The 20,476-nt window shown below is 59.2% G+C and overlaps 3 protein-coding genes across 10 annotated transcripts; 1 reads left to right on the forward strand and 2 right to left on the reverse strand.

Annotated features, from left to right (window-relative positions):
* The first annotated feature begins 72 nt into the window (after window positions 1–72).
* On the forward strand, window positions 73–6,128 carry IFRD2 (interferon related developmental regulator 2). 2 transcript variants are annotated; one of them, XM_025455947.3, is made up of 12 exons: window positions 73–334; window positions 3,165–3,284; window positions 3,371–3,455; window positions 3,561–3,685; window positions 3,771–3,928; window positions 4,091–4,141; window positions 4,232–4,410; window positions 4,496–4,601; window positions 4,930–5,067; window positions 5,153–5,281; window positions 5,365–5,460; window positions 5,598–6,128. In XM_025455947.3, the coding sequence occupies exons 1-12, from the start codon at window positions 301–303 to the stop codon at window positions 5,676–5,678; spliced, it is 1,302 nt and encodes a 433-aa protein (XP_025311732.1). In that variant the 5' UTR covers window positions 73–300; the 3' UTR covers window positions 5,679–6,128. The 2 variants fall into 2 exon arrangements, with proteins under 2 accessions (XP_025311732.1, XP_025311731.1); XM_025455946.3 differs by lacking the exon at window positions 73–334 and adding an exon at window positions 791–1,055.
* LSMEM2 (leucine rich single-pass membrane protein 2) lies at window positions 5,752–11,089 on the reverse strand. 3 transcript variants are annotated; one of them, XM_025455970.3, is made up of 4 exons: window positions 10,662–11,089; window positions 7,206–7,605; window positions 6,936–7,121; window positions 5,752–6,760 (listed from the first exon to the last, which is right to left on the reverse strand). In XM_025455970.3, the coding sequence occupies exons 2-4, from the start codon at window positions 7,309–7,311 to the stop codon at window positions 6,627–6,629; spliced, it is 426 nt and encodes a 141-aa protein (XP_025311755.3). In that variant the 5' UTR covers window positions 7,312–7,605; window positions 10,662–11,089; the 3' UTR covers window positions 5,752–6,626. The 3 variants fall into 3 exon arrangements, with proteins under 3 accessions (XP_025311755.3, XP_025311754.3, XP_025311753.3); XM_025455969.3 differs by having other exon boundaries at window positions 10,648–11,089; XM_025455968.3 differs by lacking the exon at window positions 10,662–11,089 and adding an exon at window positions 10,031–10,638 and having other exon boundaries at window positions 7,206–7,316.
* A 207-nt stretch (window positions 11,090–11,296) lies between these two features.
* Window positions 11,297–19,887, reverse strand: SEMA3B (semaphorin 3B). 5 transcript variants are annotated; one of them, XM_049097937.1, is made up of 19 exons: window positions 19,721–19,887; window positions 18,609–18,658; window positions 18,156–18,341; window positions 17,298–17,455; window positions 17,095–17,157; window positions 16,571–16,690; window positions 16,398–16,491; window positions 16,125–16,244; window positions 15,099–15,244; window positions 14,896–15,007; window positions 14,710–14,779; window positions 14,488–14,632; window positions 13,948–14,167; window positions 13,609–13,700; window positions 13,472–13,513; window positions 13,075–13,232; window positions 12,915–12,970; window positions 12,694–12,833; window positions 11,297–12,234 (listed from the first exon to the last, which is right to left on the reverse strand). In XM_049097937.1, exons 3-19 carry the CDS (start codon window positions 18,262–18,264, stop codon window positions 11,833–11,835), a joined length of 2,247 nt encoding a protein of 748 aa, XP_048953894.1. In that variant the 5' UTR covers window positions 18,265–18,341; window positions 18,609–18,658; window positions 19,721–19,887; the 3' UTR covers window positions 11,297–11,832. The 5 variants fall into 5 exon arrangements, with proteins under 5 accessions (XP_048953894.1, XP_035559053.2, XP_035559054.2 ...); XM_035703160.2 differs by having other exon boundaries at window positions 19,715–19,887; XM_035703161.2 differs by lacking the exon at window positions 19,721–19,887 and adding an exon at window positions 19,484–19,659.
* Between the last annotated feature and the right edge of the window lie 589 nt (window positions 19,888–20,476).

The following is a 20,476-nucleotide window of genomic DNA, read 5'->3' on the forward strand; positions in this document are numbered from 1 at the left end:
TGCTGCCATTTTTCCAGTCCTGGAGGGAGGACTCTGTCCCACTATTGTCCTATTCAGTTTATGGTCAGTCTTCCCATACACCTTCCCAGCTTCCCATGGGATCCCTGGGAAGTGGAAGGGGCCAGAAAAAGATGTTTACACCATTTTATATTACTATTTTTTGGTTATACCATTTTAAAACCAAAAGTCGTCTGAGATCACTTGAACCCTTCTGATAAGGAAACAGCCCCAGGGAGAGTCAGCGTTCCAGATGGTTAGGGTTGCCAGCCGAGAGTTCTGTTCCAACTCCTCACTGGGTCCATGGAGAGGTCACAGGAGACCCGTCCAGGGACAGGTGGGCTCCAAGATTTTGGCTCAGGTCTGTAAGTGCTAAGCTGTTTTCTGTCCTCTGCTTCATCATAAAGTCACTTTTTCTTCCACTGCCTAAGGTTTGACTGTTCACACAGTTCTACCAAGCTCCACGTTCTTCCTGTCGTGAATGTCCAGCCTCAAGTACCGAGAGATAGCCTGCCTGCCGTGGTAGGCGGCTCCAAGGCGGCTGCTTCAGAGTTAACGACCGTGCCTGGACGTACATTGGCGCGGGAGGAGGGAGTGGGTGTACGCAGGGTATTGTGGGTGCATAGTTCAGCTAGAGCGTCGTGGGCTTTTGGGTCTCAGGAGTAAACTACAATTCCCGGAGTGCTCTGCGCCCGGCGGGCCGGCAGTCATCTGCGCGCGCAGCCTCCTGGGACTAGTAGTTTCAGCCGCGTGGCTGTGGGTCTGAACCCAATGGCCAAGAACTCGCCTTCCCGGCCACCCGTTTGGCAGGGCGGGGCGCTCCGACCCTTTTGGCAGGGCGGGGCGCCTCGCGAAGATGGTGTCGCATGTGGCGTGTGGCTCCCGTCGTCTGCCCAAGTCTCAGCTTAGCCCACCGGCCCGCGTCTGGCCGATCTGGAGCCCTCGCCCGCCGGGTCCCTGACCCCGCGCCCTCCGCGCGCCCGCGCTCCTGATTCCCGGCATGCCCCGCGCTCGTAAGGGTAGCGCGCCCCGCAAGGGCGGCCAGCGCCGCGGAGCGGGTAAGTGGAGAGCAGCTAATGAGCCACGAGTGGGGATCCTGCGTGGCTTACCCGTCGGTGTCCCCGAGGGTCTTGGGCGAAGACTCCTGCCCCGACCAACCTGGCGCTGCGTCCCCAGTTCCCCCGCGGCCGACACGTGCCCCAGGAGGCAGCGGCCACGTGGGTGTCCAACCTGAGCGTGCTGCTTGCTCAGGAGCTCGCGTTACTGGCCCTAAAGCGGTGGGCGCCTCCTCGCCACAGTATCCCCATTGCCGCTCCATCCAGGTTGCCTCCTGTGGTGGACAAACCGCCCGACGGAGCAGGAAGCCTGCCCCCTCGCCACTCCCTGGTTCTTTCCTGGACTGGACTAGGAAATTGGTGGGAGGCCTAGCCTGTCTGGGGGTACCGAGGTGGGTGGGGGGCAGCGATAGGGAAGTTTCAGGATTCGGGGTTTGGTGGGCCTGGCACGAGAGGGCTGGGGAGTGCCCTGCAGCCTGAGGCAGTCCTGAGACTTATCAGTTTTGAACAGGAGTGTGTCTTGGTGCAGTAAACACATATGTTTACTGTGCAGGAATATTGTACCTTCTAGGCAGAGTTCAGACTTGGCCACAACCCTAATGGGACGTGAGTGTGGGGATGGATGTCTTAAGAGGGTAGGGACATTCCAGAAGGACTGGTGCTGGAAGACAAGTTCACTAAATGGTGTCAGCCCCAGATAGGAACCAAGGAATCCTCGAGGAGCTTCTGGGTGAATCCTGAGAAGGTGAAGAGTGCACTATGCAGAGGGAAAAAGTTGTGCAAAGGCCTGGCATCTGGAGGGAGCAAATGAGAGGCTGGGGCTGCTTTGGCTGGTTAAGGTAGTAAGAGATGAACAGAGGCCTGTATGCATGCTGGACTTTGTCCAGCAGGCACGTGGAGTATGTAGTTCCTGAGAAGTGGGACCAGCCTAGTGACCAGAACCCATCTGGGGCTCTGCTGCAGCAGCTGCCCTTGCCAAAGTCAGCCCCTGGCCCTGGGCAGCACCCACACGGAGGAGTATACCAGCTTTGCTGACCCTGACATTCTCCCGTGTTTACCTATTTTCAGGGACTCATGTGGTCAGGGGCCACTCCACTTTCTGCATTTCTCAGGGTCAGCATTCACCCAGGGTGTGTCCATTCACCCAGGGCTAAAGGCCTGGGATGGTCAGAGGGAGCTCAGAAGAGAGTATGCTTGGGCAGCACCGGTGGCGCAGCGGTTTAGCGCAGCCTGGGGTGTGATCCTGGAGACCCGGGATGAGTCCAGCGTCGGGCTCCCTGCATGAAGCCTACTTCTCCCTCTGCTTCTCTCTCTCTCTCTCTCTCTCTCAATAAATTAAAAAAAAAATCTTAAAAAAAAAAAAAGAAGAGAGTATGTTTGAAGCCCCCCCCCTCCAATCCACTAGGAGCTGGCCTCTGCCCCAAGGCAGATTGATGCTGTCGGCCCACAGAAGAGCCATAACTAGTTGTTTATTTAGTTATTGTCTTCGATTGTTATGCCAAAAGAGGTCCTTTAGCATCTCTGTTGTGTAGGTGAAGAAATTGAGGGAGTAAAGGCTAGGCACTTAACTTGGTTACACACCTTTTAAAATGCGGAGCTGGAATTTGAATCCTGTATCTGTCTATATGGTTCTATACATACAGATTATATAATTAAGCTTCTGACCTTTGCCCTGGCCAGTTTTAGGCATAATCTGGGCTAATGGCTGAGCTCCCCTGGGATTTGCCTAGATAGGCCCCCACTCCAGGCTCAGCCACAGGCCTAGGTGGGGCCTATGCAGCACCTTCTTCCTCTACCAGGCTCAGTCTCCTTAAATCCGGCTGTAGGCTCAGGGAGGGGAGGCTCTACTCACTAAGCCTGCCAGGTTTTCATAGGCTGGGCCTAGTGCCTGATGTTCTCCAGCTGATGGACCTCATTCCCTTTCTCCTCCTTCCTGGTTCAATGGCCCCTGCCTCAGCCCCTCTGCCTCCCACCTCAGTCTCTGTTTTCTCATCTCTGAGAGGGGCAAGATTCTATTCTTGTGGGGTCATGAAGTTGGGTGAGGCACCCCCTGCCATCGCTCATCAACGGAGGCAAGCCAAGTGTTACCACAGTGTGTTCAACCTTCCCCAGGTGCCCGGAGCAGTACCCAAGCGGACTCAGGTTCCAGTGAGGATGAGGCTGTCAGTGAGGCCCGTAGCACCACCAGTGAATGCCCCAGCCTTCTTAGCACCACAGCAGAGGACAGCCTCGGTGAGAGTGGGCGGGAGTTTGGCAGGGACTTTGTGGGGATTCCCTGGGGTATGGCAAGACGCAGGGCTGACCAGCTGGCCTTGCAGGGGGGGATGCCGTGGATGAGCAGGGCCAGCAGGAGGACCTTGAGGAGAAGTTGAAGGAGTATGTGGACTGCCTCACAGACAAGAGGTACCCCTGACTGCCAGCCAGCCCTTCACCCTTGTCCCTGCTCAGCTTGTGCCAAGTGTGACCCGGTAGGGCTGGCCCACAGCATCCCCTTTTTTCATCCCCCAGTGCCAAGACCCGGCAGGGTGCTCTTGAGAGCCTTCGCCTGGCCCTGGCATCCCGCTTACTCCCCGACTTCTTGCTGGAGCGCCGCCTCACGCTGGCCGATGCCTTGGAAAAGTGCCTCAAGAAAGGTTGGGCCCTGGGGGCTCATGGGAGACTGGAACTGGCTGGGTCCTGACTCTTGCTGCCTGGGCTCACTGGAAAGCATTCCTGCAGGGAAGGGCGAGGAACAGGCACTGGCCGCTGCCGTGCTAGGCCTGCTCTGTGTGCAGCTGGGCCCGGGTCCCAAGGGCGAGGAGCTCTTTCACAGCCTGCAGCCCCTCCTGGTCTCTGTGCTCAGTGATGGCACAGCTAGCCCTGCCGCCCGGCTCCATGTGAGTGTTTCCTGCCCTGTGACACCCTTCGCTCCCCTAATCCCCAAGCAGAGAGGTGGATTCCACCTGCCTTGAGGCTCCCTTACTTTAAGGGTAAGCCCTGTGGCCGGGAACCCAGGCTCACTCTCTGACCATGGCATGGCTTTGCCCCCCTTCCAACAGTGCGCTTCTGCTCTTGGCTTGGGGTGCTATGTGGCTGCTGCCGATGTCCAGGTAAGTAAGTGGCCTTTGGGCACAGGTAAGAGAGCACCTAGGCCCCAGCTCTGCCCCTGAGCCATTCCCACTGGCTCCCTGTGTCCTTAGGACCTGGTGTCTTGCCTCAACTGCTTGGAAGGTGTTTTCAGCCGGTCGTGTGGTACGGGTGGCTCCACAGCCCCTGTGGTCCCCACCAGCCTGCACGGCCTGCTCTGTGCTGCCCTGCAAGCCTGGGCATTGCTCCTCACCGTCTGCCCCAGCACCCACATCAGCCACATCCTGGACAGGTAAGAGCGACTGCTCTCTGCGAGTGGGAGGGGAAAGGTGAAGAGGCCCCTAACCCAGACATAGCTCAGCCTGCCCCTTCCCCAGGCAGCTGCCCCGGCTGCCCCAGCTCTTGTCCAGCGAAAGCGTGAACCTGCGAATCGCTGCCGGCGAGACCATCGCACTGCTCTTTGAGCTTGCCCGGGACCTTGAGGTGTGAGGGGGTCGGGGGGAAGGGAAGGGAGGGGGCCTTCCGACACCACCTGTCCAACCTAGGCTGGACGCAGGGGACACCACAGAAGATAGGGCAGCCTCAGATCCTTACGGAGGGGAGGTAGCCCTAATACAGGCTCAGAGGCCGGGTGCCATGGTAGGGGCTCTGAGCAGAGGTATCTGGCTCAGGCAGGGGCCAAGAAGGGATTCCTGGGGGCCAGGTGGAAGAGGTAACCATTTCTGTGTAAGAAAGGATTTGGGCAAACCCATGTTGAGAGCCTGCAGAGCCTGGGCCTCTGCTCACACACCCTCTGTTGCTCCCACTGCAGGAGGATTTTATTTATGAGGACATGGAGGCCCTCTGTGGCACCCTGCGGACCCTGGCCACCGACAGCAACAAATACCGTGCCAAGGCCGACCGCCGGCGACAACGCTCTACCTTCCGCGCCGTGCTGCACTTCGTTGAGGTACGTGTGAGAGCCTGTGTCCTGGTGAGAGTGCTCCCTGGGCACAGCTGCCAAGCCCTGTCCTGTGGGTCCCTCCACACTGCAGGGTGGTGAGTGTGAGGAAGAGTCGGTACGCTTTGGTCTCGAGGTGCTCTATGTAGACAGCTGGGCTCGGCGCCGCATCTACGCCGCCTTCAAGGACGTGCTGGGATCAGGCTTGCACCACCACCTCCAGGTGGGAAGGCAGGCGGGGGGTGGGGGGGTACCCGGCTTGGCTATTTGGGACCAGTCTCAGCTCACTGCCCATTTCATCCTCAGAACAATGAGCTACTCCGTGACATCTTTGGCCTGGGCCCTGTGCTGGTGCTGGATGCCACTGCCCTGAAGGCCTGCAAGATCTCACGTTTTGAGAAGGTTTGCGCCCTTGGGCCCCTTACTCTTCCCTCCGCTCCTGTGGCCAAAAGGCCTAGAGCTGTGCAGGGGCTAGAGGAGAAGCCCTGGGCCTCCCCTTGCCTGGCTCACCAGGTCCTCACTCTCTGTCCCCACTCCAGCACTTATACAACGCGGCTGCCTTCAAAGCCCGAACCAAGGCGCGCAGCCGTGTGCGGGACAAGCGGGCAGACATCCTCTGAGGTGGGGCCCACTGAAGAGGAGACGGTCCACACCTGTGCCTGTGTTTTTAACAGAAGACACTGCAACAACTGGTCCCTGCCAGGAATTGTCGCTTTATTTTTTTAATGACAAAACCAAAAACAGACATGGGGATGGGTAGCTGGAGGCCAGGGCACTCGGGATCCTGGCCCCTTGCCCCTGCACACGACGCTGTGGCCTTTTCCTGCTCTGTCTCAGGCCAGACCAAATGTGTGCTTGTCCCAGAGCCGTGGGGCAGACAGCAGGAGGGCTGTCCCTTTCTGTCCTTTCTCAGGCCCTGCTCCCATGGGATGACCCACTTTCTTGAAGGGAATGGCATCTGGACAGATGGCGCCAAAACAGGTGGGGAGGTGAGGCTACATGGAATGGATCTATATGCTGATTTGTAAAGATTATTAGAGATGATTAAACTGATTGCTCAGCCTTCTGCAGCCCTTAGCTCTGGGTGTTTCTGCCTGCCCTCTCATCCACCACCCCTGTCTCCATCTCAGCTGTGCCCTCCCAGACCGTCTCCTCAGGTGGCCCTCTTTCCCATACTCAGCTCTGCCTGCTTGAGTGCTGAGGCCCGACCCCTGCTGGGAGGCATGGCAGGGTTTGAGCAATTGAGCAGGGGGGGCAGCTATTTCTAGACTCTGAACCTGCTATCTGGGGGAAGCCAGAGGCTGCTGACAGGCCACAGAAGGAGCCAGGAGGCTGGTGTCGTTTCCTCTGACCTTGGGCCACCCAAAGCAGGTCCTTGGCCCCAGAAAACTTGGCTAGGCCTAGCCCGAAGACAGGAGAGGCAGGTAGCTGTGGGGTCAGGTTAGACTCATGTACAAAAACCTCACCAAGGAAGTAGTGTGGAGCAGTGGGTCAGGAGAAACCTGCCAGTGGCCACTTTATTCCTCCCCACACACACACCCTCCCAACCCCCAGGTCCAAGTGGTATCTCAGCTGGGTGCTTGGGCCTCAGTGGAGTTGAGCCTCCGCAGCTGGCTGAGGCTGGCGAGCCGGAGTTTGAGTATCGTCTCCTCCTGAGTGCGAAGTGTATGTGCCAGCATGCGGAGAGATTCACTCTGCAGCACTGGGTGGGCGGGCGAGAATGGAGGTGATGAGACCACGTGCCACCCTACACCTCCCTGCCCCCCCCCTTCACTGCCTCAGCCTCTGTAGCTGCTCCCTCCAGGTGTGCAGAAGGGCCCTCCGGTCCCAGATCCTGGCCCTCTGTTCCCACTTGCCCCTTGCACCATCCGCCTTACCGCTCAGATAGACAGCCAGGATGGCGAGCGCCAGGCAGGTGAGCACCAGCAATGCCAGCAGCAACAGGAAGCCTCCCCGGCCTTGCACAGGACTGCAGCCAGCCTGGGCACACAGCGATGGTGGCAAGATGCCCAGTAGCTCGTCCCACGGCTGCACCTGCTCGGCCAGATAGGGGTGCAGCGAACCTATGGGGCGTCAGGAGGGTAGGGGTGGTACTTGCCTTCTGCCCCCTCCCAGCATGTCAGTCCCACTGTCCTGACCCCCCTCACCTCCGCTGTGTAGGTCGCTGATGGATTCCACCTGGTGCAGGCGCACCTCCTCTATGTGGTTGGGGGCCGGTGGTGCCTTGCTCCTCGGACTCTGCGTCAGTGCCATGGTGTCTGCTGGGACAATGCAGAGCTGAGCAGCCAGCAGGTCACCCCCCTCCCTTGTAGGTGGCTTCCAGCAGCAGCAGGGGCTCAGAGAAGATGGCAAAGGACGAAAAGTCACTGGCTCCTAAGGCCCTAAAACCATCTCGGGGGATGATCCTTGATTTGGAGCCAGGATGACCTCAGGATCCCACAGACTTGTTAACACCCACAGTAGCAAGAGGTGCATTTGACTTGGTCACTTTGGTTTTTCCAAGCACCGGAAGGACTTTCAGGCTTTCCTCTGCCTGCTCGTTCGTTCCTAGAGAAGAGTTTATCAGTCGTGGAAGACCAAACCCACAGTGCGTGAAATTCATCCCTGCCTCTTCCTGTCAGTTTCCCCTGCAGACCCTGGACCCTGTGAGTTAGCCATCAGGCCAGACCCAGTGCCAGCACCTTCACACCCCCAGGGCAGAAGCAGTCTTATCCTCACTAGGTGGTGCTTGTCCCTTGTGGCCTTTGCTCTGCTTTAAGGACTCAGCTGTGATTTGCGATTTGGCTGTACTTCTGTGAACCCTGCTGTTTTCATTCAACATCATAATAGGACACCTGCCTTTGTTATCAAGCTGTTCCACAGGCTTCTGAGGCCTCCCTTTGAGGCTGCCTGGGCATTTAGGTTGTTTATAGTTCCCTTCAAAAGTTAATAACCCCTAGGAGAGGACATGCATCACTGAGTATGAAGGTTTTCCCAATTTCCTAATCCTTAATAAGGACAGACTCCCTAGAAGCAAAATTACTGGTTTAAAGAGTAGGGACTTTCTCTCTTTTTTTTTTTTCTTTTTTTTTCTTTTTTTTATCTATTCATGAGAGAGAGGCAGAGACACAGGCAGACTCCATCCCGGGTCTCCCGGACCATGCCCTGGGCTGTAGGTGGTGCTAAACCGCTGAGCCACCCAGGCTGCCCTGGACTTTCTCTTAAGCCATCATCAGACTGTCCTTCAGAATGACTGTCCACAGCCCCCAAATGTGTACATCGCCACCATTAGGCCTTTTCATCATTAAAAAAAAAAAAACAAAAAACAATTACATGTGTACAAGTTTGCCAAACTGGGGATGAGAAAGACCTTTCTTGACCTATTCGATTGGGTTTCTTTCCTTGGAGTGCCCTCTTCCATTCCCAGTTTCTGCCCACTTAATCTCTGGGGTCTCTACTTTCTTGTGATTTTACTTATTTTTAGACCCATCAAAAGTATTTTGTGAGGGCAGCCCCGTGGCTCAGCAGTTTAGCGCTGCCTTCAGTCCAGGGCGTGGTCCTGGAGACCTGGGATCGAGTCCCTCATCGGGCTCCCTGCATGGAGCCTCCTTCTCCCTCTGCCTGTGTCTCTGTGTGTGTGTGTGTGTGTGTGTGTGTGTGTCTCATGAATAAATAGAATCTTTTAAAAAGTATTTTGTGATATCTAAAAATTATATATTTTTAATATTCTTTTTTTAAAGATTTTATTTATTTATTCATGAGAGACATAGACAGGCAGAGGGAGAAGCAGGCTCCATGCAGGGAGCCCAATGTGGGATTCCATCCCGGGACCCCAGGAGCCAAAGGCAGACGCCCAACCGCTGAGCCACCCAAGCATCCCTAAAAATTATATTTTCTTTTAACTTTTTCTTTTTTTTCAATCTTGGCCTCTTGAACCTCCAGATACCCAGCTGGATGCTAGGTAATAAAGTAGGGAGCATTGAGATAACGCCTCCTGAAAGGGGCAAGGGTGATTGGACTCTGAGTCTATCACTTTCAGAACAGTAACTTGGCCTTTGTGATTTGCTTGAAACTGGCCCTTGACGTGCTCCAAAGCAAACCGAGGGATGCTGCCAATCATGTTTGGGTGGTGGGCTGGGGGTCATATTAAATTCTTCTCTGTACTTGGTTCTGCTTACCCTATACTCTCTAAATTGAACTCAGATTCTGTTCATTCCCAGGAAGAACATGGTAAATGTTTTTTTGTTGTTGTTGTTTTTGTAAATGCTGTTAGAACCCCAAAAGGAAGCAAACATTCCCCATCACTCCTGGGTGCTGGGCCCCTCCCATTCAGTTGAAATGTTGAAAATGTAATAAAGGAGTTGACCAGCTGGACCGACCTGGAGCAGTGGAGAATCTGGCTGTCCCTGTTCTGGCCCTTCTGAACCTCTGTACTCCTTGCATGCAGTGGAGCAGTTAGGCTAGTGGCACCAAAGTCTTAATTAGCTGTCAGTCTGGCGAAGCTGAGGGATTCCAAGTAGCTAATGGTTGGGTCCATTTAGACCCAAGTTGGAGGAGGCCAGAGATCTATCCATTCGCAGTCTCTGGGCCACATGCCCAAATGCTTCCTGGAACCACTGCCCGCCCTGGATCCCAGCTTCCTCCCTGAATGAAGAGCTGAACTAGCTAGGCGTCTGCCCTGCGCACGCCCACTTGAGCATAGCCTGTAGTTAACTACCCCCAAACTGGGAAGCCCCCCACCCCACTCCGCCAGCCAAACCTTCCCTGTCCTTAGCAGAGGAGACAACCAGGGCCTGAGGCTAGGTGGGGATCTAGACGTAAGCTGTTTCTCCATGCACACGGGGCAAGTCCCTTTACTCAAGCTGGGACATGGTGACTGGGGACTAGTCAAGGAAGTAAGGTCAGTGGGATGGGGCAGGGTTGCTCCGTGGTTCTTCGTGGTTCCCAGGGTCATAGGCCTGCAGCTTTGCCCTCCCCCATAATCCTTTCCTACCTTCTGTCTCCTCAGGCATGGTGGGCGGTGGGCAGTTGAGGGGCTGATAATAGCACCCAGGAGCAGGACAGGATGGAGGCAGCAGTGGCTCCCAGAGCCTGGGGAAGGCTAGCCACCTCCCAGCCTGGGCCTAAAATAGGCCTGAGCTCAGCCCACTGGGCTATATTTAGAGGGGGCAGCTCTCAACCATGGGAGGGGTAGAGTGACCCATATGGGCCAGCCTAGCTAGCTGGTGATGGAGCCCAAACAAGAGCCCATCTAATGCACGTGTCCAGGGTCTTTCCTGGGGAATCCTGCCTCCCCTACATATGCACAGGCCTTGGTGTCTTTATCCAGACAAGCTACCTCATGTTTACCTCCAGCGATGCCCTGCATGGCAGCCAAGATCTGTAAGGAAGCCCTGCGCCTCTCCACCCCTAAAGACCCCTACTCAAAGCTGGGTCATCAAGCACTGTGTGACCCCAGGGATTGGGGTGATGAATAACGAGCCCAGGGCCATGAGGGCTCTGAGACCCCCAAAGAGGGCAGACACACATATACATGTAGGTACTCATGTTGGTCAGTAGGCAAAGTTAGATTGAAGATTAGTATTTCTATTATATTAATAAGCTTACAACCTTATGTCTCTGACCTCCATTTTCTCATCCATAAAACAGGAATGACAATGGTTCCTCCCTGGCACAGGATACATGAAGATGGAAATATAGCCACATGTCAGAAGCACTTAATATAATGCAGGTTAGATCCTTCCTCTCCTAACAAGGGTATACAAGTCACACAGTGTCATTCGAGGAGACATGGTACTTTACCCTTGAAAGGAGTAAGTGGCCGAGCTTAGGGCCCACCCTCTGCTACTGCACCCCAAGGCCCTCCTTCCCAATTGGGACAAAGCAAGACAATAATGGGCTCTACCTCCTAATACATCCCAAACCCATCACTTCATTATATCACTGGCCTCCTTGATGTTCCTCACACATAGCAACCTTGTTTCCATCCCAGGGCCTTTGCACTGGCTATTCCTTCCTAGAATGCTCCCCACACACACACTCCCCCCGCCCCCCCCGCCCCCCCCCCCCCCCCCGTTACTCCCAGGGCTGGCTCCTTGTCATTTAGCTCAAATGTCAACCCCTCAGCAATGCTTTGTCACATTATTTTACATATCACCAAATTTCATTTTCTTCATAGCACTCTGCCAAGAAATCATATTATTCAGAATATACTGTGTATGTCAGTAGGACCCCAAAAGGCCCCACAGAATCCACTCAGTCACATGGAAACCATTTTTAATCCTCACCACAGGATCCTTAGCAGAAAGGAGCTCTTGAGACCAGTAGGAAGTTGCCCAAGGCCACACAGTGGTTGTCCACTGGGGCCATTCCAGCTTCGGCTGATAATGTGTTTATTGCATTAGTACAGTTGGCCTGCCCCCCCCCCCCACCCGCTCAGCCTGTTCACAGCTTTCTGCTCATTGCCCAGGGAGGAGGTCCTTCCCCCAGGGTGGGCACTCCAGGCACCTCCTCCACCCAGGTCGTTGCTCGGAAGCCCTGTTTCTCTGTCTCCTCACACCAACAGGACCCTGTGCCAGGCCTGGGCCGCCCCTCCCGGGGCTACATTCAAGGGTTATCCTCTGTTAATAAATAAGCCGGCGAGGCAGCCCCTCGGCTAGGGCCTGTCGGTCGGGGTCTCCATCATCCATCGTCCAGGGGCCAGTGCGCCGGGCCCCCCAGCGGTGCGTCCCCCAGGGTCTGGCCTCCCCCTCCAGCCTGTGGCCTCCTTCCCTGTACCCGGCGTGGACGACCGAGTCACCAGTGAGCGGCGCTGCGCGGCCCCCGGTCGGCGCGCGGCTCCGGGGCGTTCCTTCGGCGGTTTCGGCCCTTCCTCCTCGACTCGGGAGCGGGTGGGCGCGACTCCGGCTGCTGACGGCACATTCGCAGGGAGCCAGCGCCGCCGCCGCCCGGCTCCACCAGCTGCAGGAAGTCCCGGTACCAGAGCTTGGGGCCCGGAGGGGCGACGGGCGCAGCCTCCTCGGTCCGGGCCAGCCTTTCGGCCTGCGCAGCACTCAGCACGTGTAGCGCCAAGCGACGCAGAGGCTGCGAAAAGCCCTGCTCAACAGCTGCGCACAGGTACACGCCTGAGTCCCCGCGCCGCAGCCCGCGCAGCAGCAGTCCCCGGGGCAGGCGCTCCGCGCGCTCCTCCGCAGCCACCTGCAGGCCGGGCCAGCGGGAGGCGTGGGCGTCAGGGTCGGGAACAGGGAAACCGGGCTCCAGGCCGGACCAGGAGAGGCGGAGGGGCAAGGAAAGGGGCGGCCGCAGGTGCGCATTTGAAGGCTGGGTGCCCTGGGACCGGTGTTCTAAAAGTGGATCCAAAAGTGGATCCCCGTACGGGGAGGGCTCACCTGGACATGGGGGCGGGGCAGGGCTCCTCTCGGATGGGGGAGGGGGTGTCAGGAGTCTAGTTAGGCGCGCTGAGGCCTCCCCAGGGTGTGGCGTGCAGGTCAGGGACCAAATGACAGAAGCGGGCTGGTTGGGCGGGGCCGACCTGGTCCAGCGCTGGGGCTAGGCTAGGGCGGGGCGGGGCGCCCCTGGTCTAGGCTGGGGCGGGGCCTCTCCTGGATGTCGGGGGCTGGCCAAGGGCCTGCTCGGAGCGGAGGGGCAGCGGCTCACCGTGGTGCGGGCCGCCTCCCCCGCGCGCTGGAAGGTCCATTCCACGCGTGCCTGCAGCGAGCGGGGCTCACACTCCAGGAAGGCGCTGCCGCCCTCCACACCGAACACCCTCCGCTCCAGCAGTGTGGGATGGGACGAGTCTGCGGAGCGCAAGGGATTGTCAGGTTCGGGCAGGGTGGGGCGTCCTCAAGGGCGGAGAAGTGGGGCAGCCGGGCACTCACCGCCTGAGCACAGCGTACTGGGGTCACCATTCTTCACGTCTTGCCGCCGGAACCGCCTGCGGGGAGGGGGCCACATGGAACCTCCGTGAGCCCTTCTTCACTCGGCCAGGCGCAGCCAGGGGCACAGTACTCTGGGTGGCCCGCCCCCAACCCTGCCCACCTTTTAGCGCTGGGCTGGAAGCGCGTGCACGCGGCCCCGTCCCAGGCGCAGTAAGGGTCACGCGCCAGGCAGCATTCGGCGCAGGCGCGGCCGTGGGCAGCACAGCGGTGCAAGGGGATCTGGGCCACCGCGCTCCGCGAGGCTACGTACAGCTGGTGCTAGGGGGCACGAGGGGCTCCGGGCTGACCGAAGGCAGCCCTGTGCCCGCCTCCCATTGGTCAGAGATCCCTCACCCCACTTGACAGATTGGAACACTGAGGTCTCAGGTCACACAGTCTACGAAGGCGGAACCTAAACTCCAACCCAGGGCTTCGAGCTACCAAGGGAGACGTGGGGGTTGGGGGGCACCCGGGGAACGCACTGGGCCCTTTCACCCCCAAGCCTTCTGGTCACTTACTCTCTTGGAAGAGATTTGCATGCTGGTGATAGCAGCCGAATCCTGAGAAGGAGGAGGAGGAGTGCTGGGATCAGGCATCAGTGGGGTGCAGTTACTCCAGGCAGCTGAGGGGCGGGGCGGAGGGGGCTAAGCCTCACCTCAAACACGTGCATCTCCTCCAAGAGCAGCCCCTCCGCGTTAGGCCGGCTGCCCTTGGGCACTGAGATCACCTTCAGCACTGTGCCAACATCTGCAAGGTTGAGAAGGACTGTTCCCTGATAGCTCCTGCTGGGGGTCCCCTCACTCCTGAGGCCTTTACCCTGAGCATGTGGTTGGGTGGGTGAAGAATGTGGGTTGGAACAATAAGGGCAGCATCCAGAAGGGGATGGGGGCATAACCCAGGCAAAGATGTGGAGATGAGACTGGACAGGGGCAGCTTCCACTGACAGGCCAGAGTCCAGACTGGGTTTTATGAGTGGTCATGGGGGGACACTGACCTGTGCCAATGAAGAGGACGTCGTAGTGCCCATCAGCAGCTGCTACACGGTCTGCAGTGATCTGGGTGAAGGTGTACCTAGCACCCACTTGTAGGAAGAGAGGGCGCCCACCCATGGGCAGGACCGAATTGTACATGAGCGGGTGGTTCCGGGCAAACTGAATGACGTCATCAGGAAAGTCCTTGGTAGAACTGAAGGTGCCAAAGGTCTTGCTAGGGCACTGGGAGATGGGGGAGGCGTGACAGGGATGTGGGTATGAGGGCCTGGGAAGCCCACAAGAGACCTGCAGGAACTGGGAGTGTGGGGGGGTGCTAACGGACAGAGCCTTGCCCTGGGAATCCGAAGAGAGCAGACCCAGCCTTGCCCTTGGGAGTCTTAGGGGGAAATGCGGCCTTTCTCTTGGAAGCCCTATCTGATGAAGGTGATGTTTATCTGCCCAGAACAAAAGGAAGAAACCACATTCACCAAGAAAACCCCAGGCCAAGTTCTCCACTCCTGAGACTTTAAGTGGGTTGTGGTGTGAATCCCGGGGCTACGCACCATGCCTGGCCGGGGGTAGGGGACTCGGCCCTGATAGGACACCCACTGGTGCATGGGCCCTTCCTTGTGTGCAAAGGGCCCCAGGAATGCACGGCGCACATCGTTCATGCTGTACACACACACTGCAGAGCCTTGGAAGATGGTGCTGGAAGGGAAGACGGAAGCACAGTGAGAGGCCCAGGAGAGCCTGGACCTGCCCTGCCCCTACCTCCCGCCCCTCACCTGGACGTGGTGAAGACAGTGTAGAGCAGCGGGCTCCAGCGGTCCCTCAAGGACAGCAGGAACACATCCTCTGTGGGGAAGGGGCCTCGTTGGGGGAGGGCACACAGCCCTCTGGGAAGCCTGGCTCCTGAGTCTGGGCCCTGGCACACCCTCTCCCCAACTCCATCCTCCAGTCCTGGCACTCACGGAGCTGGTCGAAGTGCGTGTCACCTTCGGCACCTGGCACTGAGCACACCAGACGTGCCTTCAGGAACGTGGTCCACTTGTTGACCAGGCTGCGCTGGCCGCCCACGTCATTCTGCAGGGTCAATCAGAGGGTGTGAGGGGGAGGCCCAGACAGGCAAGAGGACAGGGGCATGGTCACCAGATGTGGCCCAGGGACTCCTCACCCGGCAGATCTGGCCAACACGGGACACAGACAGGCGTCCCAGTGCCGGTGCAGCCTCCACTGCCGACTCCCGGAAGAAGAAGTAGATCTTGTCATCATCGGGATTCTCGCTCTCTGGGATCCAAAAGACCTTGACAAACTTGGGCTCTAGCAGCAGGAGGTGTGGGGTCAGCAGGGTCCCGGCCCTGCCATTCATGAGACCCATACACACTCCCTCTCCTTCCTGTGGTGCCCCCAGAAGCCTGTGGGGCAGTACCTGACCAGCCAGCCCCCAGGACCAAGTTCACTGGGATGGTGCTGGCATCCCACAGAATCTGGAGGATCAGGGCCTGTGAGTCAAGCAGCAGCCACAAGAGGGCAGCAGAGACCGAGACAGCCTCCCACCTCACCCGGACAGGTCCCCAGGCCGGTGGGCCGAGAAAGGAGGGGAGACTGCGGGTCAGTTTTACTTTCTCCCGTGAATCTTCCTCTTGGGCAGGAAGCACATGCCTCCATTCCTGCTGTGAACACTCTGCTCGGTCTCCTCTCTCTTATAACAAAGGACTCCGGCCCCTGACAGTGCAGACCCCTTACCCTTTCTCCTCTCCCGAGTCTGTTCCTTGGCTTGTTCCTGCCCCGGATTCTTTGTGCGAGCTGTCCTCTTTGCCCAGAATGCTATTCCCTCAATCCTGCCGTGCTTTGGGAATTAGCTCACCCCTCTCTCTGCGGAGTGGCTTCCTTTCTCGATCTCCCACCACCACTATCTGGTCTCCTTTTCCCTTTCTGTCTGTGCAATCACTGGTCTCGTGGCCATTGGAAGCAACCTGACCATGTATCTGTTCTGAGGTCTGCGAACTGAGAGAGGGCATGGGCCGCACATCTTGTCTGCCCTGCAACCACAGTGCCCAGCACAGGGCTGGATGCATGGTAAAAGCCTGGTGGGACCCGGCTGCACCCGCTGTTCACTTCCTTTAGGAGCCTGACTCGGCACCTAGCCTGTCCTGTCGGGGATGAGGGCCCCCTCCCAAAAGCCCCTCCCACCCTTCACCGTTGAGCCAGCGGGAGTCGTGTGGTTCTGTTCGGAGGCTTGGACGCTGGCCCAGGCTGCGGAAGATGGTGAAGTCCCGGCCCATGAGGTCTGCAGCCACCCCTGAGTATAGTTCTTCTCCTGCATATAGGGTGAGGGCTGTTTAGCCAATCTGAGGACTCTTAGTGGGAAGTGTGTGTGGGGTGCCTGTAGAGTTGGTGAGGCCCTGAGGGGATCCCTGGGGCTCTCAGGAGGGTCTAGAGTTTCTGATGGGCCCCCAGCCTTTGGACTCACCCACCAGCACGGAGGCAGCCCGATGCCTTGGGTCATAAGGACTCTTGCCCTTGCCGTCCTCTAGCCTTCGAAGATCCAGCCTCAGCACAGGCTCCTGGGAGGCGGGGTGCCATTGTTACTTCCTGGCCCTTCTTCACCTCCCAGCCTCCCTCTGTGCCTAGCTCTGGCCTTACCTCCAGCCGGTGGCCCACCTCCACAAAGGCACAGGTTGGGTGGAAGGCCCCTGTGCCACAAGCCAGCAAGTGGGTGCGGTTGTAGGTATGCAGCAACTTCACGAAGTTCATGCACTCCGTCTAGCGGGCGAGCCGGGGAAGGGACAATGAGGCCTCCCCCAGGGAGGCAGCCTTCAGGGGTCCCAGCTCACCAGGGGCACCTCACCCCTTCCTCTCTTCTGCATCAGTCCAGACAGGCACCCACATGGGCTGCAGGGACCGAGGTGCACCTTGCTGACCAGCACAGCCCACCCTTCACCAGAAGGGTATGAAGAAAAACATAGGCCTATACTGCCCCCTGTGACTCAGAGGCCCCCCAGGAGGAATCACATGAGTCTCCACCCTGACTCACTACCTCCAAACTTCAGCCATCTTGACCCACTGCCCCCATCCCAGCCAGAACAGGCAGGCCTCTGTCTTAGCGCTGCTGTCTGTGAAGTGAGGGGCTGGCCTCCCCACTCCCACTCCAGGAAGCCGGCACTCACACCAATGTCCTTCCCGGCCCAGTTGCACTCCTCTCGCCATTCCACAGGAGCCGGCCAGGCCAGCTGTGAGGACATCAGGGGAATGGGACACGGGTCAGAGCCTTTTCAGGGTCTCTGCACAGAGGGTGTCTGCTGGGGGGTGGGGGGTGGACATCAGCCTGGGAAGCCCCGAGGCTGCAGGGTGGTGGTGGGGTCCCTGGCACCTTCTTGGCCTGCTTGCTGATGTTGTCCAAGCTGAGGGAAGCCACGTGGTTCTCAGCACCCACAAACAGGCGTCCTCTTTCCTCATCCACCAGCAGAGCTTCATAACAGCAGGTCCTCTCCAGCCTGAAGATCCGGAGACCGTGCCGCGCCTGGAGCTCTGCAAGATGGGGACCCCGCTGAGGGTTGGCCAGCCATGCTGGAAGCTTCCCCCCAGACCCTGCCTGTTGCCTCTCTCACAAGTCATGCTTGTACATGTGACCTGGCCCACACACATGTGAGATTACAAGTGTGTGAGTTCACACTGGTGAAGAAAGGCCCACCCCTGCGTGAAGCTTCCAGGGTGGGCAGTGCAGCACCCCTCCAAGGGGAGAGAGGGTTGAACTCCTGGGGCGTGCTTGGGCAAGCAGTGTCTGCAGGCAGGCACACTGGGAGGCCAGGCGCTGGGGGAGGCTGAGCCAGTTGGCAAAGCCAGAACCCCAACCCCGCCACCAACCTGAGCTCAGCATGATGCCACTGCTTAGTGACCAGTGACCGCCCTCCTGTGTAGGGGGTTTAGAAGGGGGCTCTAGTGGCCCCCACACGTCAGCTTCCCTGGGGGTGGGTAGTAGATGGGACACAGGTGGGAGCTGTTGCCAAGGGAATGGAAGGGGTCTTCCCCAGAAAGCAAGAGGAGAGTGCGCACCGAAAGTGTGGGGGCTGAGGCCAGGACAGGGTTAACCGGAGATGGCCTGAGCGTGCTCCCAGATGAACCTGAGCCAGTGGCACTTGGCAACAGCAAATGCAGTGTCCCCTACCCACCCTGGGCCCCTCTCCTGCCCGCCCAGAGCTGAGCCCTCCCGCCTGCCAGGTGCACCTACCTTGGAAGGAGAGCCGAAGGCGTGGGGGGCTGGGGGTAGCATCCCCCAGCACTGCTGCCCAGAGCAGGGCCAGGCCCGGGATCATGGCGGCGGCCCCGGCCCGCCCCATCCTGCGGCTCAGGGTGCTCAGGGTTCAGCGGGCGCGTGTGGAGGAGCCTTGAGCCGCCCTGGACTCTGCCCCAGGATCTGGAAGACAAGGAGCTGCAGCAAGGACGAGGGCGGGAGGCTAGGGGTGGGGGGGGAGTCCCCAGGGATCAGATTACAGCCCCTGGGGAAAGGGGCTGGGGGGTCGCATTCCACTTCCGAGCTCTCCCCTCCCTCTGAGTGTGCCCGGCCTGGCCACAATCACAGACACACCCACGCTGGGCACACCCTGGGGTCACCCCCACACTGGCAGGCGCCCGCCCCACCACGTCACCCTCCCGGGTAACCCCCCCTCCCGTAGGCACTCACAGGCATTAATTCACGAACTCTGTGCGCTTACTTCATGCCAGCCTGGGACACTGGGGGACACAGACAAGGTCCCCATGCAGAAGAGGGCAGAATGCCAACAAGGACTCAGATCAGTACAGTCATTTCAGAGGGCGCCAAGTGCAATGAGCAAAACAAACCAGTCATGGGAGTAAGGGCGACAGGAGAGGGTCAGGCTGGAGGTGGCTGTGCACCCACAGGCCCACAGAGAAACAGAGGCACCTTCGGGGCTGGAGCCAATGGTGTGGGCACCTGTCAGTGTGTTTCTGAGGGTCCCTTTGTGTATCTGTATCTGTGTTGTGTGTGTGTGTGTGTGTGTGGTGTATGCAGACATGTGTGCAGATCTGTGACAGTGTGTGGCATGAGTCTTGTATTACATGTGTAGATACATGGTGTGTGTACTTTGCATACATGTGTACACGTGCGTCATACACATGTGTGTGGGAACGTGTGTGCACGCACAAGTGTATGCGTGTCTCTCTGGACACGCAGGTGAGCAAGTACAACCGCAACAATCACTGCCTGCAACTCTGAGATGCGCCTGAAAGCCACCGCTCGGAAGGAGTCTATGCAGGAGCCCCAGGGCGGGACAGGGCTGGAGGGGAGCCTCGGGATGGCCGCCCCAGCTTTGTGTTGACCTCTCGCTCCCCACCGGGGCCTGGAAGGGCTGGTTACGCAGAAATTCTGTGAGCTCAGACTTCAGACCCAAGAGGAACCAAGTCGGGGAGAGCCAGGGGTGTCGGGCAATCTCTCCCCCGCACTTCAGGTGAGCCTGGTCCCTCTCTGCGCCTCTACCGCCTCCGGGCCTCTCCCTCCCCTGCCTTCGCCCTCAGGTTTCCACATCTTTGAGCCCCCACCTCTGAGCCAGGGCCCTTCCTGGGGCCAGCCTCTGGCTGCAGTCCCCACCGTCCTTCCCAGAGCTGGCTGGGCAGGTGCTGGGCGGAGGGCAAGGTCCCGGGGTGCCGTCAGGCAAGCGGCGCAACTGCCAGGGCACGGGCCAGATCGCTCCCCCCAGGCCCCCGCCCAGTTCCACAGCTCCCCACCCCCGCCGTGCTGGGACTCCCACCTCCCGCCGGCCCCCCACTGACACTTGCCACTGCCTCTTCTGAGCCCGTGAGGTCTGCGACGCCACAGAGCACCCTGCTGCCTTCCTGCACGCCCCAGCGGCCGGCGGCAGTGCCCCGCCACCCCAGCCCCTCGGCCCGAAGGGGAGAAGCCTGGGGACCGCCGGGCACCCTCTGACGGCTCCTTTAAGGAGCAGCCCCCGCCCCCGCCTCCACCGAGCCGCCGCCCCACGCGCCGTCAAGTTTACGGGGCGGATCGGGTGACCAGGCGGGCGCCGGGGCCAGCGGAGCCGGTGGCCAGGCCGGGCGAGGGGAGCGGGCGCAGGGGAGGGGCGACCCCTCCCCTGTCAGGCCTCAGGGCACTCGGCGCCAGGGCCGGGAGGCAGTGGGGCGGTGTGGGGCGGTGGTGGGGCGTGGAGGCCAAGGAGAGGCAGCCCTGGGCCCCCCAGCCCCGCCCGGTGAGGCGAGGAACAGCGGGTCTACAGGCTGCGGAGCTGGGGCGGGGAGGCCGGGGCTCGCGGAGGAGGTCCTCACTGGCGTGTGGCCACCCCCAGCCCTTCCTCACCACTTGGGCCACTAGGGCTTCTGCCACCTGGCTGGCGGCGGCAGCGGAGGGCCGGGGAGGGCCAGGCCGGGCAGTGAGCAGATGCCAGAGGCCCCTGGGTTTCACGCCATCCGAGACCCCTCCTGATGGGTGGTCCTGCGGCTCTGCTGGGAGGGAAGGGGGCATCCCGTGCGACCCCGGTGACTCAGGATGGGGCCTCGGGGCCTCAGCTGGGAAGGGTC

The sequence above is a fragment of the Canis lupus genome, chromosome 20 (genome assembly GCF_003254725.2).
Source record: "Canis lupus dingo isolate Sandy chromosome 20, ASM325472v2, whole genome shotgun sequence".
NCBI classification, from domain to species: domain Eukaryota; kingdom Metazoa; phylum Chordata; class Mammalia; order Carnivora; family Canidae; genus Canis; species Canis lupus.